At 47.9% G+C, this 18,141-nt stretch overlaps 1 protein-coding gene across 1 annotated transcript in view; it reads right to left on the reverse strand.

Moving 5' to 3' along the window:
- COL13A1 (collagen type XIII alpha 1 chain) overlaps positions 1 to 18,141 on the reverse strand; it is a 190,524-nt gene that overhangs the window by 26,097 nt on the left and 146,286 nt on the right. Inside the window, exons 27-34 of the mRNA XM_025203565.1 lie at positions 17,756 to 17,809; positions 17,132 to 17,176; positions 11,890 to 12,042; positions 11,169 to 11,267; positions 10,412 to 10,465; positions 10,115 to 10,156; positions 9,035 to 9,061; positions 1,731 to 1,811 (exon numbers count right to left, since the gene is read on the reverse strand). Coding sequence (XP_025059350.1) covers positions 1,731 to 1,811; positions 9,035 to 9,061; positions 10,115 to 10,156; positions 10,412 to 10,465; positions 11,169 to 11,267; positions 11,890 to 12,042; positions 17,132 to 17,176; positions 17,756 to 17,809 — 555 coding nt within the window. The remainder of the gene's footprint in view (positions 1 to 1,730; positions 1,812 to 9,034; positions 9,062 to 10,114; positions 10,157 to 10,411; positions 10,466 to 11,168; positions 11,268 to 11,889; positions 12,043 to 17,131; positions 17,177 to 17,755; positions 17,810 to 18,141) is intronic.

Consider the following 18,141-nt stretch of genomic DNA (forward strand, 5'->3'; position numbering starts at 1 on the left):
AGTAACAAGGGTACCTGGGACTACCTCCTCAGAGAGGGACAACTGCCTCAGGAGAATCCTTCACTGCACTCCCACTACTAGGAGTTGTCAGATTAATTCTCTGTGCACTGTGTGAACATATTCTTGTGTCATTGGTTCACATATTCACAGCAACTTCCTCAGCTTTAGTTTAGTTTAGTCACAAACAAGAGTGAAAAAAATTATTTAGCATTTATGATTAAGTTGTTTGTGAAGGCAAATTAGATATTCAAAGGGTTCTTGCTTTCTTTCCACCTTTGTTAAAACTCCCCTGAGAAGCAGCTTGTTTTTACTTTTATTGCCACTGAGAACTGTGGGTGGCTGGGACAAAAAGGAAACGTATGAATCACCTATTTGTGTGAAGGGCTTCCCTTCCCACTCTCATGTGTTGTGTCCATTTTTTAAGTCAGTTTTGAAATCACTGCTTTAAACATGATTTTTTCAACACAGTAATAAACAAAGACATGCACATTTCCAGACAAAACTGGACAAGGGGTCTGGGTGATAAAGGCCAACAAAAATAGCAACATCACACACATATGGAAAATACCCTCTTTGCAGTATTGTTTCCAGGCAGAAAGGTTCAATAAAAGTGAACTTGGTGCTTTCACTTGAGTGTTTTTTGTTAATAAGCAAAAATCTCAGGGCCTTTCCTTTCAAATCTGACTGTATTTGATATAAAGCTACTCTGATTCTAAACTCCAAGGATTTTCATTACAGCTTCTTTGATAGCATATATGTGAGTTGCACAGTAACACTGGTTTAATCATAACTATACTTAAAAGTTTACACTTGCTACATATAAAAGTGAAGAGTGACATTTTAGTTAGGCATTTCCTGCTTCTGAGAGGCCTTCAGGTTTTATTGTAGAAATGACAGGGATAGGTGAACTTCAATGGACAAAATAAGAACCACACTAACACACGAACCAAAACATTTTTCAGGTTACAAATTGCTCAGCAGGCTGTTTTTCTTTCACTTTAGCACATCTCCAAACTTTAAGGCAGGGATGTCAAACTCACTTGGGGCCCCAAGCTGGACCCAGACCATGGGGCTCCCGCTTGGCTGGATCTAACCTAGGGCACATGGGCTGCCTCAGTGGCCATTGCGACAGCAGTGTGGGGTCTGGTGGGGGCAGTGGAGGATCTAGCAGCAGCAGGGCAGGTCACAGGGGCTGGAGCACAGATCCCAGTATGGGTGAGGTCGGCAGGAGCACAGGGTTCAGTAGTGGTGAGCCAAGCTCATTGCCGATCTCCATGCCCAACAGCGCCAAAGGGTCCAACTTATGCTGCCCTCCAGTGGGCTGCATACAGAGGCTCAGTGGACCAAATCCAGCCTACAGGCTATATGATTAACATCTCTCGTTTAAGGTTACAGCCAGGACTGAAAGAGAATGCCAAAAGCTGATTTTGTTTCATTTCCAACCCAATTAGAAGAAACAACAATGCAGGGGACCCTTTTCTAAAGAGTCTTCTAGTTTAACAGGCCCAAAAGAGAAGATTCTGTAGCTTCAGGTGCCTATCCTAATTCTCTAAAACCCTGGAGACTTGCTTACCACTAAAATGCAAGAACCATAGCAATTTATAGGCTCTCTTTTGCTCCCTAAATCTCACTTTACAAAGTCAAATTGTTATTTGAATCTTATTTATCAATTTTTTTATGACTGGACTAAGTATAGCTTGCCAAGTTCTCTCTACTTCCTAGATACTTACGGGTAATCCCAGTGGACCTCGGTCTCCTTTTTCACCCTGGACACCCTTCTCTCCTTTCATTCCATCAATCCCTGCTTCCCCCTGAAGAAGGATGGATCAGAAAATAAACCCACCATAGTACCACTTCTAAAACAAACATTCCTCCATTTCAAAGGCATGGTAGTGGCAGAGATGATAACAGAAGCCAAAGATAGCTTGATTGTCTCCTTCTACTGAAGAAAAGCAGTGTAGCTCAACTGACCCCAGTGAGATCCCTTCTGATTTACAAATAAGGGAAGATTTAGCCTCAGTGACTGAACACCAACACCATTTGTGAAGAACAGAGCATAACAAGTATTAAGATATCAGTGAAGGAGTAGCGATAACCAAAGCAGGTAGGAGTTAATTATAGGTAATACTGCTCACTGGAAATTTTCTGATGGAAAAAGTTACCAAATCCCAGAATATCAGAACTAGGGGACACACAATGAAATGAGCAGGAGACAGATTAATGACTAATAAGTAAAAAAACTACTTTTTTACTCAGCGCAAAGTTAACTTGTGTAACTCATTAACACAGGAAGTTGTAGAGGCTGATGGTTGTAGAGCCAGGTTCAAAAAGAGATTAGACAAATGAATAGTTGATAGATCCATTAATAGCTATTAAAGAACAGTAATCCAATGGTGATGGCTGCTAGGGAGAAAAATGAATAGGGGATAGATCACACTAGGCATATAGTGTTCAGTGCTCTCCCTCTACAGCATCTACTCTTGCTACTGTTAGAACCTGGGTGAGATGGACAGTTGGTCTAACTTAGTATTGCATTACTTATGTTTGTATGTTCTTGATACAGTATAGGTGAGTATAGTATAGCAGAGGATAGTAGAGTATAATATAATAAAACATTTCATTTTGACAAAACAAAACATTTCAATCCAAAGGGTTTTTTTGTGTTTGATGTTTTTTGTTTTTCAAAAATTCAGTTAATAGGACATGTGGAAATGTTTGTTTTTATGTTATCCTGGTTTACAAGAAATGTCAGCACTGTATAAAAGTATGCTCCCTGCACAACTATATTTGCCACTTCTCCCTTTATTATGAAGGATAATCCTATTTATTTATTTTTTAAAAACATGTATCATTGCTTACTGTACTTCAAAACATTCTACTTAGCTCCAGTGTATGTACCTGGAACAGACTTGCCTACCATAAACATGTGCTTCCAAAGAACAGTCAGCTATCTTTTAGGTCATTACAAAGATGCCATAGGACTTCATAAAGAACCTGGGATGATAATGAGATGGAATATAGCCTTCCATATCCAAAGAAACATTTGGACTTGTTTCTTATGGGACCATGCCTATGCAGAGTAGAGTGGGTGCAGTACTTCCCCTCTCTAGGCGTGCATACCCAGGGGTCAAAAAGTACCCTGGGGGAAAAAAGCAAGGCAAGGCATGGTCCAGGACTGTGCCCTGAGGCAACCACAGGCCTGGTCCTCCACAGTGACACAGCCAGCCAGGGGGTCTCTATGGCTGGCTCTTGGCCTGGTGCTGAAGCACGCTGCCTGCCCATGCAGGGCAGGCAGTGGTGCAAGCTGCAATGACCTGGACCTTGCTTTGTGCCAGGTAAGTAGGGGGTTGGGGGGCTGGAGGAGGGTGGGGGGACCAAGCCAGCCCCCATTCATTCCCCTCACCCCCATTCATTCTCCCAACTCCCTGTTCGTTTCCCCTGCTCACTCCCACAACTGGCCCCAGCCCCCCCACAATCACTGGCAGTAGCAGCAGAGGTCAGGGCCGCTCAGGGCTTCATGGCACAGCCCCCCTGTGTGGGAGGCAGCGAGGCTCAGCCCCAGCTGCCTGGCACCACTGCTGCTGCATCACGCAGGTGTGGCTCGGCTTGGCAGGGTGTTGCACACTGTCTCAGAACTCCAGGTGGCTTGGGCTGAGCAGCTCGGAGCCCCCAGTGACAGCCACAGCACCCCCAAGCTTCCAGACAGTGTGCGGTGCCCTGCCAAGCTGGGCTGCACCTACATGATGCGGCAGCTGCAGTGCAGGTGCCAGGTGGCCAGGGCTGAGCCCCGCTGCCCCCCAATGCTCTGCGCCACACCAGGGGCTGTGACATAAGTCCCTGAGCAGCCCTGACCGCCGTTGCTATTGGTAAGCTGTGGGCAGTGTGGGAGGCTGGAGCTGGGTTGGGGAGCGAACAGCCCCCCCACACCTACCCACACACTGACCTGCATCCCCCAACATCCCTCCACACCCACCTACATTCCCCCCACCCCCTTCCCACCCCCGTCCTGCAAACCCCACATCCCCCCATCACATACCCACCAAGTGATAAGGAAACCAAGTGCAAACATTAAAACGTTTAGATATTTAGGATTTATTTTATTATAATGCTAGAGACACTGGTAGGCTTCCAAACTGATTTAACATTGTAAATATAGCAATAAAACATTGCCCATCTGATCAATCCCTCTCTCTCTTTTGTTCTAATTGTGAAAGAACGTGGATTCTGGGTTATTTTAAAAAGTGAATTTGGGATGCTGCTTCAGCAGTCTAGCTGACACAAGGGGCTAGTGTCTCCAGGACTCACCGGGGTGAGCCCTAGGGTCTGTTTCCCCCAGATTGTTGTGGGGGAGGGGTGCTCTGTTGCTGGACCTTCCTTTAGGTTGGACAAAGCCTCAGCCTCAGCACCTGTGGTCTCAGGGGGTAGGTCCTGGCCAGCAGTGAGGGGCTTCCTCCATGGGTTCCTGTTCGGGACTGTCCAGCAGCCCCAAAGCCTTTTCCATGGGGATCACCCATTTGATCTTTCCAGGGGTGGGGTGTCAGGCACAGCCAGGGAGGCCCATGGGAGCTGGGCTGTTCCTTCACCCCATGTGGTGGTCTTGGTGGGGGGAGGGGGGAGGAATCTTCCACGTCAGAGGGCTCCAACTATGCCTGGACCTTCCTTTTGGCTTTGCACCATGAGGGGACCTGCACCCACTCAGCCATGGGGTGGTCCTCAGGTGGACAGGCTCCAGTAGGACAAGGTGAGGGTTGGATGGGTGGGGCAGCTACAGCAAGAACATGACTAGGGGCAGGGGGGCCCTACTTCCTTTTTCCCCTTGGCTACTGCTGCCTTCCCCAGTACTCCGCCAAACTTGGTTTGTGGGTGAGGTCCCCTGAGCTCACAGAGGGGCTGGATGAAGTGCCAGGGGGGCCTGAAGGGGAAATGGTACTAATGGCAGGGGCATCCCTCTTGCCAGTGGGATCTGAGGATGCCCTCTCCTCCTGGCCCATGGGGCACTCATGACGCAAGTGCCCTGGGACGCAGCACCGGAAGCAGCACAGGTCTCCCAGTGTATAGAAAACCCTCACCAGGGCCCCCTGAAAAGGAATCACAAAGCACCCCTCAGCCTCCAGCCATGTTCCTGCTGCCAGCTGGGGATAACTCTCCCAGGGTTTGGAGCTGGGGGAGCAGGGGCCAATTAGGGATACAAGGAGGGACAGAGTTGAGGACCACCCTGGTGCCCAGCTCTTCTAGGGGCTTGAAGGGTATGTACTTGTTCTCCACCACAAGTCCCCTCTCCACCGCCTTTTGTGCAGCAGCCTCCAAGGCAAGGAAAAAGACCCCCTTGCCACTTGTGCATAGATGCAGTTCCTCTGCTGGGGGGGGTCACATTGGTGGGGCCAGGGTAGGGCCAGGGACAGTTTAAGTGGGTGTACTGGCTGGTGTAGCGCACCTGGTACCCTCAGGCACCAGTGGTCTAGGCTTGGGGTGGGGCCGTTACCCTTCCCACCCCCAGCTATGGACTTGGCTGAAGAGGAGCCCTTCCCACTGCCCTTTCCCTTGGTTCCTGATGGTGGGGGAGGGGGGTTGGGAACCTGTCTGGGGGAGGGGCCTGGCCAGGGGAGACCCCCTGGCCCTTTTGGCTCTCTGCCAGAGTTCTGCCTGCCCCTGCAGCAGAGGTTGCAGGCTTCTCTATCCCTGGAGAAGTTTGGTTAGACTCTGCCTCCAGGGTGCATGCTGCAGGGGCATGCATCCCCTTAGGGGCATGGCTGGGATCTGCCCCCATAGTGGGGACTGCAGAAAGCTCTGTGTGGGCACTTGCCCCCCCAGCAGGCTCCTGCCCTGCCATTGCTTCACATGAGGGAGGAGAAAACAATAAAGAAAACTAAAATATACAATGGGGCTGGTGAATCTAATAGGCTGGGGTTGTGGGGGAAATGGGGTGGGGGTGGGGGTGGCTTAAACTCGATGAGCTACAGCCCCACAGGAAAAAAATCAGGAGGGCTATGCTTGGGGAATGTGGGGGAGGGGGAAACACACACACAAGGGTGGAGGACACTCAAGCTGGCTTACTCAGCCACACAATGAACACCAGCCCAGGGGAAGTGGACCAGAGGACTTACCACACAAGGGCAAAAACACAAAGGGAAGGCTGCTGAGGCAGATGTAAGAGATGGCTGGAGCAGGGGAGGGGTTTTGTTTGTTGAAGATCAGTCTAGGAGCCCCTCAAGCCTCCAGCCAGGCACTCAGCAGCAAAGCAATAGGTAGGAAAACAAAGCAGGATCAGATGCAGTGACGTAGCTGTAAGGGAGTGCAGAAGCAATCAGTCAATTAGAGAGTAATTCATGGCAGGTGTGGTGTTGGGTGGTGCAGGTGTGGTGAGGGAGTAGAATCTCCCTCTCTTCTGAGAGAGGACAGGAGTAGAACAGACAGCAGCAGTAACAGCAACAGCAGCAACAGTGGTAGTAGCTATCCAGTTCAGCCACTCAGGGTGTGCTTCAGGTGAAAGTGGAGGTGAAGGTTGGGGTTGGCCTGCCAAGGCAGATGGGGCAGGCAAGGCACCTTTAGGCTCCAGCAGTGCGGTTGGGGGAGGGGCCCACAGGCAGTGCAGGCTCCGTCTCCAGGCTGTCCCCCAACCGCAGCTTGGTGGTGGGCTGGGCAGCAGGCTGGAACAGGGGTGCAGAAGCTGGTGTGTGGTGCTGGGATATGGTGCAGTGTGGTGGGCACCTCCCTGAGGTGGGGCAGTGGCATGCAGCAGAGGACCCCCCATGCGGGGGCAGCAACAGCAGCAGCAGCCCAAAGCAGGGTGCAGCCTGCTTACGCCCAAAAGCTCTAAGAACAAGCTAGCAGTAGCCAGAAACAGGAAGGGGCCTGGCCATCTTCTCCCCAGAAGCTCCTGAAACCGAGCTTGCAGTAGCAGCAACAGGAACAGCAAGAGCAACAGCAGCAGCCTGGGGTAGGAAAGGGTGTGGCCAACTTCCTCCCAGAGGCTCCTCCCCCAGAAGCTTCTGTCTATTTGTATCCTTCAAATACCGTGGACCCTAAGGCCCACCTGGCTAACTACTGTGTGGGGCCAGTGTGTGAAAGATACAACAGAATTCCTGGTACAAAGGCAAAAAACAGGACAGAATTGATGTGAGGGTCAAAGGGTCAAAACATGAAAATGAGTATGCCTGAGGGAGACACCTAGCAGAACCCCCCCCGGGCTGCACCCACCAGTCCTCAATACCTATCCAAGGAGCCGGTGGATGCTGCCCACTGGTGCTCTGCCCAGAAATGTGCATGAACAAATGAGAGGAAAGCGGCCCTGCAGTCTCTGGGCACCTCCTGGCCAGAGCCTCCTTCCTAGTCAAGTACAGGGCCCACTTGGCCAGGGCCAGGAGGAGGTTGACCAGGAGGTCCCAGGACTTGGTGGGACTGCAGATGAGGTGACCAAAAACAAAAAGGTGGGGAGTGAAATTCAACCAGAACCTTAGGAGGAGGTTTTGGAGGTGGAGGTGGAGGGGCTCCAGCCTGGCACACTTGAGGGTCATGTGTAGCAGGGTCTCCCTCTCCCTGCAGAAGGGGCAGGAGACCAGGGTGTCCGTGAAGCATGCCACATACACACCCATGGCCATGGCTCCATGGAGGGGCCACCAGCTGAGGTCCCCAGTGGCTCGTGGGATGAGGGTGGATTATAGACTCATCCACTGGGGTGCCCAGGCCATGCCCTCGCTGAGCAGGTCCTGCCACTTGGTATCTGGGCAGAACACAAGGGTGGCAGGATGGATCATGAGGCACATGAGCATGTAGAGGTGGTGGCGATGGATGGTGGAAAAGCAGACTGGTCTGGTGTCCTCCAGCCAGCTTAGGTGGTGGAGCGCGGAGCGCCATGAGGCCGGGCGAGGTGCCGGCCCCATGACAAACTCCTGTGGGCTGGAGGACATGGCTGCAGATCCATGAGGAGCCAGGCAGGGTTATTTTGCCCCAAGTGGCACAATTTGCTCCACAACAAAGTGCACAACATGTCCGGGCATGTGCGCTGAGGCAAAAAGCCCTGGCTCAAATTTGCACCACTTCTATTTGAGCTGCTGCAAGCGCACATGTTTTCATGTGTGAATGCGCCCTCTGGGTCTTTCTGATACATGGCAGTGCAGATCATGAGGACTGCAGGATGCATAGATTTTTCATACAAGTGATAGTGGTGTTTAGCAAGTTATTGAAAACTGATAGTTATATATTTATATTATACCCAAAACCTGGGGATATAAGATGGATATATTTATTCTGTTTTTAACATCTTTTTAACATCTTGAAAGCCATCTGGAGTGCTGTGTGTTAACATCTGTCCTCAAAGTGTTGGTTCCTTTAATGGCATCATTCAAATTAGTACTATAAATATATTGCATGCGTAGATTTGCATAGCTACGTATCAAGCCTGTAAATTTTCCAACCTTAAAAGAGAGGTTTTGAAACCACATAATTGGATGAAAAGCAACATGTTGATCTGGTGGTAATGTTTTATTGTCAAAATACAATGTTTTGTTGAAGCTGAATAACTGGGAATTCACTGGCATGAATAACTTTAGGCTGGAAATTAGAAAAAGGTTTCTAATCATCAGACGAAACACTCTGGAACAGACTTCTAGTAGGGGATGTGGAAGCAAAAATCCTGATTAGTTTTAAGATGGACCTTAAGAAGTTTATGAAAAGGATTATGTAACATGTTTTTTGAAATAGCAGAAGACTGGTTTGACTCAGGAAGTCCTTTCCAGTTTTGTGCCCTATGTGTTTATATTTCACAGAGAATTACCAATTTTGATAATACTTCTGAGGTCCAGAGTGGGCCCTCAAGTTTTCTGACAGACAGAGAAAGGGAGGCAGAGAGATAGAAATCAGAGACCCGATTTTTTTATCCCAAACTGACATAGCTCTATTTTGCAAACACACTGAATACGTTTTACCTCCAGTTCAAAAACAAATTATGAAAACTATAAAGTTGTTACTAAACAGAATTTATCTTCTCTGGCTACCTTGAGTCAAAATGTCAATACTGAATGTTTTACAGCCTTACCTTCGGTCCTGGAAGGCCTTGAGGACCCTACATTTGAGATAAGAAATAAGAAAAATGGTATTTTACTAAGCTAGTTTTAAATCCCAGTATCCTGGTTCCACATGCAGTGTGTTAACTTCTGTTTCTGACATGCTGAACTAACATACATTAAATAAACATTGCCTCAGAATATCTCTCTGTCTGTATTAAGATGCACTTCGCATACTGCTCCAGTTTGGTAATGCAGAGAGTCTATCTAGGCACAGCCTGACAGCGGCTGTCTGCTACCTAGACCATCTCCCTGGTTCATCCTCTGATCACATCATTCCCTTTCCTCTAACCCCTTTCTCTTTGCCTGTGCCTTAGGCATGTTTCCTTTCTTTACCCTTAACACTCATTGCACAATAGATTTACTCTGTTTGCGGGATTTAGTATCAGTTGTATCAGTTGCCTGCTTCATTCTCTCAGGCTGCGTCCACGAGTATGAACGTTTGGTTCCTCGGGGACAACTTGCATGGGCACACCTTGTGCCACCACTAGTTGTACCCAGGGAATGCCTGTGCCATGTGCCCTTTAGAGTGTGGTAGGTTACCCCAGGTTGGGTAGGGGAGGCTGCAGCAGTCTTACCTGGGGTGCTGGGGTCCTCCTGGGGCTGCAGCAGTGACGATCCTGCCACTCAGAGCCTGACCGGAAGCCAGAGCTTAGCTCTGGCCAGCCAAGCTCCAGATTTGAATGGCATGTGATGCCCCTGTGTGCGCCACTCCAGTTTTTTTTTGCATGCGTTTTTTTAACCCCTGGATATCCAGGTGTCAAAAAAATCCCTGCGCTGCTCCCTTGCAGTATGAAGAATAGCTGAATGTGCAGTATGTTCAGCCTGCTCAGTATGTTCCGCACAGCCATGCTCACCTGGGCATAGCCTCGGTGTTTCCAAGCTTCAGCACATCCTGTGCCTTTCCTTCTCAAACCCTTACACACATTTTTCCATGCCACATTTTATGCAAGAGACATAGTCCTTGGTAAAATCTGTACAGCCACTTCCCCATCATTGTTCAACTCCTTCCTCATGCTGCATCCCCCCAAAATAAAAAAATCAAAACTTACTGAAGCACCAGGTGGACCTTGGGGCCCAGGTGGCCCAGATACCTAAAAATAAAAAGTAAAATAGTCATTGCCATAACAAAGTAAAGTAAAATAGTCATTGCCATAATAAATGCTGCAGCAAAAGCACAAGCTATGATCAGCAGAAAAGCAGGAAGTTGGGTGGCTCATGAAGGCCATGGAGATGCTATTGTGTTGGTGAAAATGTGGTTTGTGTGGGATGAACAGAGTTCCAAGAAGCACTGGTGCCAAGATTCAATTTTGCCCCTTCTGATCCTCCAGGAAAAAAACGATACTTACTGACTCCCCTGGGTTTCCTTTTTCTCCACGTTCTCCAGGTTCTCCCTTCTCTCCCTGAAAAACACAACAATAGAACCAATGCATACAGTAGCACCAGTGAGAGGTCTAGCTTCATCACTAGTAATGTATGATATAATCACAAGGTTAGAAGAAGAAATCACTCAAAAGTGGAAAGAAGACTTAGCATTTATTCATATAGTTCACATACATCCCTTCTGTTCCAGTATAAAGTAGTGGGAAGTTTCAGGTGCCTGAAAGTATTGCCACACAATGGATTTTTTTTTGGTGGTGATTACCTTAAAAACTAGTGTGGGGTGTGGACAGTTAGGCTACTATCTATTGTTCTCACAGTGGCTTGCAGGGTACAATTTTCAAAGGTGTCTGGGGTATGTCTCCTCTGCAGCAAGCAGTATTGTGTAGAGAGCCAGGCATGGAGCTCAGTGTGAGAAGCAGAGTAAACTGACCTGCAGCGAACTGCATGCTGCTGTGGCTGGATTACAACTAGTGTCTGAGCTAGATCATTAGCTATCCTATACCACACTGGAGTCATCAATGTAGACAAACAGGATATAGGAGTCCAAATCCCATTAGATTTCAATGAGATTTAAACCAATTTTCAAAAGTGACATAAGGACATGGGAGTCTCAGGTTTCTCAGTCACTGAGGTGCTTTTGAAAACGTTAGCCTCAGTATTTTGCACTTTCTGTATCCTCTGTTTAACCCATCTTAAAAAGTCCATGTTTCTTTGTACTCTTACTGTAAGTCCTGGAAGTCCAATTGGACCCGGTAATCCAGAAGATCCTGGTATCCCTTGGTCACCTTGTTCTCCTTTCTCCCCGGTTGGGCCATCGAGACCCTACAGAGCAGGAAATACTTTTGTTTCTTGCAGTATTTAATCATGCAAATGAGAGAGTGACAACATTGAACCAAAAGGTGAAAAGCTCTTTTTGTTCCATGAACTTTGGGGGTAATCTTTACCCAGGTGACCCATGAAACTTGTTGCTTCACCCCAATGGAAACCCCTTGGTTACTAGTGCAGATAAGGATATACATGTGCTTTACTTCCTGAAGACCTTACTAGCCATTTTTAAATGTTTTATTTCTGCAACTCTGGGTATTATTCCCATGCTTAATATGATGCTTACTCTGAAGTGTTTTGCTGGATTGGTGCCATAATCCCATCCTAATAATTAACCATAAGATGGTGGATATATGTGGAATCTCATGGAAAACATGTTCTATAAAGCATAATTAATTGATTATCATTTAATTTGGAGAACCTATTAAGATGTGACACTCTGCTAACGGCTGGGAGTCTCAACACTTCTACACTGTATGCTACAGTTGACCCTGTCCCTAAATTTTGCGTCTGAGATTTTCAGTGTTCAAGGGGGTTCATATCTAGACATTGTGCCCATTTCTGCTGTGAACCTCAGCAAAGACAATTCACTGCTCTAAGGTGCTTAGTACTTACTCACCGGTGAGCCAGCTTGTCCTGCCTCCCCTTTGTCTCCTTTCAGTCCTGGAGTCCCCATAAGTCCAGGTTCTCCCTTTACTCCTGGAGGTCCATCCTTTCCTGAGGGCCCTTGGGGACCAAGAGGCCCCATTTCTCCTGGTTTACCTCGTGGGCCCTAAAAAGTACCCACACCATTAAAAATAGTACTGTATACAGTTAGGTCAAAGGGCCTCCCAACCCTATCAGTCCAATGTGTTAGCATGATTAAGGCCCCCCATTTACATTTGGGTTGACTGGGAAAGCCCTTTTGAAACAAGCCCAGGGTGGCACTTGAACCGGAGCCATAAGACAAAACCTTAATCAAGATATCTCTGAAGTCGTTTACAACTTGGGAAAGAAATAAAAAAGATTAGGGCAAGGAGTCAATGGGCCTAACTGTCATTATTCCAGCAATGTGAAGGGGAATGTGTAGTTAATGTATTGTACAGAGAGATAAAAAGTCAAGGACTTATTGAAAACAAGAATCAATCCCTATTTCTCAATTGTAACATTTGTTGTAGGTTGCTTGAAACAAGTGATGGAGTTTACTGATACTTTCATATCAACTTTCTTTTTTGCAGAGTAAAAATGATTTTTACAACTGCAAGTAACCTTTGAATAATGGGAAAAACATTAGTGCAATTGCTTTATGTAAAAGATATGTATGACTGTTTCATGAAAAGGCAGGTGTGACAGGGAACCCCCTACCTCTGCTACTGGAAAGTAGAGCACAGGGCTGGATAGGGAGAACAGTGCCAGTGTAGCCTGCAAAAAGCCTGGCAGGTGTGGCGGGCTCGCTGCTTTTGCCTGGCAAGCCCAGCTTGGAGAAGGACGCTTCGGATTGGTGGAACATTTCCACCAATCAGGTAACAGCTGGGAGAGGCTTACCCCGCCCCTACTCAGGGGGAGGTGGGGATGAGAGGAGCCCCTAGACCTGACTGAAGACTGTGCTTTGCAGGTCCGGCAGACTTCAGGGGCAGGGCCTCCCGTGTAAATAAAAGCCCAGTGTGCTCAGCAGGCTGGGCAGATGCCTGTGAGGGACTCAAGAAGAATGGAGCCAAGAAGAGTTGGGGAGCTCTCCTTCAGCGGGCTATAGGCCCAAGGCTCCTGAAGCCACCACTGGAGGAGCAGCCTTGGGAGCAGTGCGAGAGTGCTCGGGCTGTTGATGGCGCATGGGGATGGTGCAGGGAGACCTGGCCCTGGGAGCAGGCCCATCATGGTGCGCGGTTCAGTGCATGGAGCCCAGGCTTTGGGAGCCGCAAGCAGTGGCTCGAGCCTGCAACCCTGGCAGGGCCAGGGGGCCACACGGTGCACAGGGAAGCGCACAGGGTAAGGGTGTTGGGGCTGCAGTGAGACGGCTCAGGCTCCATCTCCTGGCAAGCAGCCAGGTCCCCTGGTGTGCAGAGTGGTGCATGGGCCCAAGCCTTGGGAGCCAGGGAGCAGTGGATGCTGCTTGGGTTAGCTACTGCGTGAGGACATCTGGCCAGAGCCTGAAGGGCCCAGCCTGTGTTAAAAAAGCCCTCAGTGCTGAGCCAGGGCACAGGCAAATAGTAGTGCTGCAGCGTGAGGCCCAGCACCCAGAAGCCAGCAGCAGTGGTGCACCAGTTGAGAGGAGCTGAGCCCTCGGTACCTAGAGCAGGGTACAGGGTAGGGAGGAACCCAGTGGTGTGGGAGAAGCCTGGAGAGGCGCTCCAGCAGAGGAGACCCCATCAAGCTGCACGCCCCCCTGCGGGAGTGTGAGTCAGTGGGCCCTTGGGTCCCACAGGGGAAAGATGTTTGAGGCAGGCAAACCCAGAGAATGGGCTGGGTGAGCAGCCCTGCCCACCCCCCTGCCTAATCAAGGCCCTAAGGGGAGGGGCCCCTGGTGCTTCCTGGACACTCCCCCAAGGGACCCCATTGGAAGGAGGACTATCTCTTGCCATGGGTCAGGGACTATATTAAGGAATAGCTGTTATTAAGATTGTTCATGTTTGCACCTTATATTTTGTAATTGAAATGTTGTATTGTGATATTGTAAATAGCGTTATTTAGGGTTTGACCTTGGTTATTGGTTAATGTTCACTGTGTAAATATATGTATATGATATTTAGTTTTATGTTTATGTATATTATAACTCAGTAAATTATATATAGTTAAGAACTTTGGGCTTGGGCTACCTCTATAGAGGAAAAAGGGATTCGCTCAAAATTCTGGCATCCCTCTCACAGCACACCCTTCTGCTTACCTATCCCATCCTATTGAGAATAGGGAACACACTTGGGTGTACCCAGGTTGCACAGGTACAAATAGCATAGCTGAATGGGCTGCAGGATCCAGAATGCTAGCAGAAGGCTAGGCTGCTGATTAAACTGGGCCCTGTTAACAGAGAGCTGGGTCAGATGAGCAAAAAAGGAAGGAGCAAGGGGCCATATAAACATGAGCCTGAGGTTCAGATTTTCCCAGATCAGCCCAAATCCTCAGAAGAGGAGGAAGCTCTGTGGAGAGCTTCAGAAGAATAAGCAGTTTTGTGGTATGCATTTGGGTTTTGGTTGACTGGAGGCTTGGGTTGTGGCTATGGGGATAGTTTGGAGCCCACAGGGATCTCTGGGAGGTACCTACTTTGAGCCCTGCAAGGGACAGAAGATAAAAAGAGCAGCCCTACAAAGATCAGGGGCCTAAAGCTGGGGTAAGCTGCTTTAAAGAAAGGGCCAAGAGGCCCCATAAATGAAATCAGAGTAATAAGTGTGGCTGAAGGCTATTATTATAGTGCCTGAGGCAAAACTAAGGCCAGGGATCAATGTTTAGGGTCTATATGACCCTGCCTGCTTGAGAAAGTAAAAAAGCTCTGAGGACTATCTGAAAGGGGATGCATAGGGAAGCAGGACTAGGGACATGCCCAAAGGACTGGGTGTGGGGCAGAGAAGTCCTAGGAATGGAGTTTAGCAACTAGGAAGGCACAAGGACTGAGCTAAGAGAAAAAGCCCTGAAGAAACTCATCAGGCCTTGGGAGAAAGCCTCCCCCATTACCTTAATACAAGGTGTGGCAGGAGAGAGGCAGGAAGTTGAGAGGTGGGGGAGGGGGCAGAGAACAAAGCAGGACAAGTGGGGCTGCTAGGGTGTACCATGGCTGGCCTCTAAGGTTAGGTCCTGTCATGGAAAATTCATCTTTTCTACCTAAACATCTTTGGAAAGTGGCTTGAAAACACTGAAACTGCTGCAGTTTTGCTACATAAGGCTGACATATGCAGGCCACAGGAACAGTATGAAGAAACCGCATCACAGAGCCTTACTCTATGTAGTTTGTCTGCACAGCCATGTAGAAGAAGGTTTGAACATCAAGTAAAAGGGCAGAGGCAGAGTCTATGTATAAGGGAAGCTAAGAAATGAGAGCTATTTTTATAACTATTAATTTCAGGCTCAATCCTGCTAACTGCTGAGCACTCTGGACTCAATCCTGTAAAGCTCTAGTCCAGCATTTCTCAACTCATGGGTCGTGACCTGCAAGGGGCTGCTTGGGGACCCCCATGCCCCATGCATTCCCCCCAGCCCCACACACTAGGGGGCTGAGGCCTGGGGGTGGGGGGCAGTGGGTCAGGAGTGAGGGGCACTGAGTTGGGACTGGCCATTGGTGTTTACAAATGAGTCCTGGTACAAAAAAGGTTGAGAACCATTACTCTAGCCCATCGCCCATGAAAATCAATATAAAGCTTACTATTAACACCAAAGGATTTGGGATTAAGTCCTAACACTACAGTTCAGTAAAGCATTTAGTATGTATCCCCCTCTAAGGATTTGAACAGCTTCATATGTTTAAGCACTGTGCTGAATTAAGGTTATCTATGTTGCTGCTTAAATCTTTCCAGAGCCAGAATGTTCAGCAGCTAGCAACCCCAATGGTGTGCTCTGCATTCACATAAACTAAATATGAGTCAAGAGTCAGACCACTAGGCCTGTACGAAGTGGCTAGCATTCACTTCAGATTCGGATTGGCTTGATTTGGTGGACCGTGATTCGATTTGGCGATTCAAATCACTGTCCTGAATTGATTTGGCCGAATCTGATTCAGAGATTTGGCTGCTGCCGAATCCTCTGAATCGGATAGGCCCCATCCCCTGCCCACTCTGCCAGCCCCAGCAATGCCTGCCTTGCCTGCCCCAGCTCCCGGCTCTTTGAAAAAAAAACAAAACCCACTCACCAGATGCTGCCCAGAAGGGAGCGATCTCTGTTACCCCCGACTGCCCCATGCTGCATGGGGGGATCTGCCATGGGTCCCCTGACCCCCATGCACTCTTCCAACCCCTCCCCCCCCATGGCTGCCTCGCCCACCCCAGCTTCTGGCCCTTTAAGAAACACCCTCCCCTCAAGCCCCAGAGGGTGAGTTCGGGTTTTTTTTTAGTTTTCTTTTCTTATAGGGCCAGGAGCTGGGGTGGGTCAGGCAGCCATAGCGGTGGAGGGGCTGGGAGAGTGGGTGGGGGTTGGGGGCTCAGAGGGGCTCAGGGACCAGGCAGGGGATGGCGCCTGGTGGGGGTCCTCCCCTCCCATGGTCCCCTCCCCCCCTCCCCTGCCCCCTACTTACCAGCTCAGAGTCTGGGTCCAGCTCCCTGCTGCAGCAGTCGGGGACATTCAGAAGCTCTCTGAATGTTTTCCGAATCAATTTGGAGAGCTTTGAATTGATTCGGACCTTTTAATTGGTCCCCTGATTCAATATGGATTCGGAGATTTGGCCACCGGATTGGGCCAAATCTCCTCTGAATTGAATCAGCACCCAAAGCTTCACACGGCTCTATTAATCACCCCATTAGGGGGCTCTTTCATCAGGCATGTTTGAGGTGAATCAGGCCCTATATTTTTCACCCGCAAAAAGATATACATGTGGATCAGTGTGTGGCTAAATAATTCTTAGCCATGCATTTCTGATTTTTAATAAATTATTGTTATGAGAGCTGGTAAAGAAATTCCACAGTTCAATTGTGCATGTCCCCTTATCTCCAAGATAAAACTTGAAAGAGATTTTTGCAACACTTTCCACTAGAATTAATCTTGTTCCAGCATATCTACCACGTTGGTTAAAACCTTTCAAAATGTTATTGAGCATTTTTGTTTAAATTCAGAATTTTAATGGAAAAGTGGACCATTTTTCCATGTTTCAAACAACTCAAACTATTACCAGTTATCCCTCACAATGCCAAAGCCTGCAACAGAATAAAGTTTTAATAAATACATACATAAGGAAATACTCATCTTACCTTTTCTCCATCATGCCCAGGAGGCCCTGGCAAGCCAATTTCACCCTAAATTAAAAAAAACGCCACAAAACACTTTTTTAAAAGTACTGTTTTGCCTATTTTTACTTTGGGCTTAGAAATCAGAGAACAGGGCTGGGTGTCATAAATAATCAACACTGATACCTCAGGGAGCAGCCAGGCTCTCATTGCCAATAGTTACAAAAACAGAGGGGTCAGAAGCTTAAGATAACAGGACTCAACCACATAAGCATTATAGGGGTTAATAAAAACTTCATCATTGCATAGTTTTTCATGGCGACCGGCAGATTAAGGTCTGAACTACGTTATAAACACAACATAATCCAGGTACTAAGGTTAGCTACAGTACGCAGTCAGTTGAAGGAAAATGGGAGTAGAAAGAATTATAGTCTTTCTTCAATCACATCTGTGCCTTCGTATAGTTGGAGCACAGGATTTCAGGACATGAGATATAGGGAGGAGAATGAAATGACTTGAGGGAATGTAGGGTGTAGAATGTGTGTTAGAGGCAGACATAGAATACAGCAGCTGCAACACTATTCTAATCTTTTGATTCTCATGCTTTTCTAGATCTCTATTCACACGTCACAAGGGGACAGATAGTACCTTTTGTCCTGGTGACCCTGGGGGTCCAGCTGCTCCTGGAAGTCCAGGAGGTCCCTAAGCAAGAGAAAGCTCATTTCAGAATAAGTCAAAGTTGTTTTTTTTCTTTTAAACCCAAACAGCTCTTCAAATAGTGGAAAAGAAGAGCTGTGTTTCCTTTAAACATATCCAGTGGGACTAATGAGTAAGCCAGAGGCTACTGAATAACCAGCAATGATAATTCAAAGTAAATTGTAGCTATATAGTATTTCTTTAACAAAGAAAAACATTGCCATGAAAACAACGGTTCTTTTTAGCTGCTTCGAAAACATAGTGAATTTAAATCTCTATTTACAGCTTATAACAAGAGTTTTTTCTATTAACAGAAAAATGGTACCCAGATAGAAAAT

The sequence above is a fragment of the Alligator sinensis genome, unplaced genomic scaffold (genome assembly GCF_000455745.1).
Source record: "Alligator sinensis unplaced genomic scaffold, ASM45574v1 scaffold546_1, whole genome shotgun sequence".
NCBI classification, from domain to species: domain Eukaryota; kingdom Metazoa; phylum Chordata; order Crocodylia; family Alligatoridae; genus Alligator; species Alligator sinensis.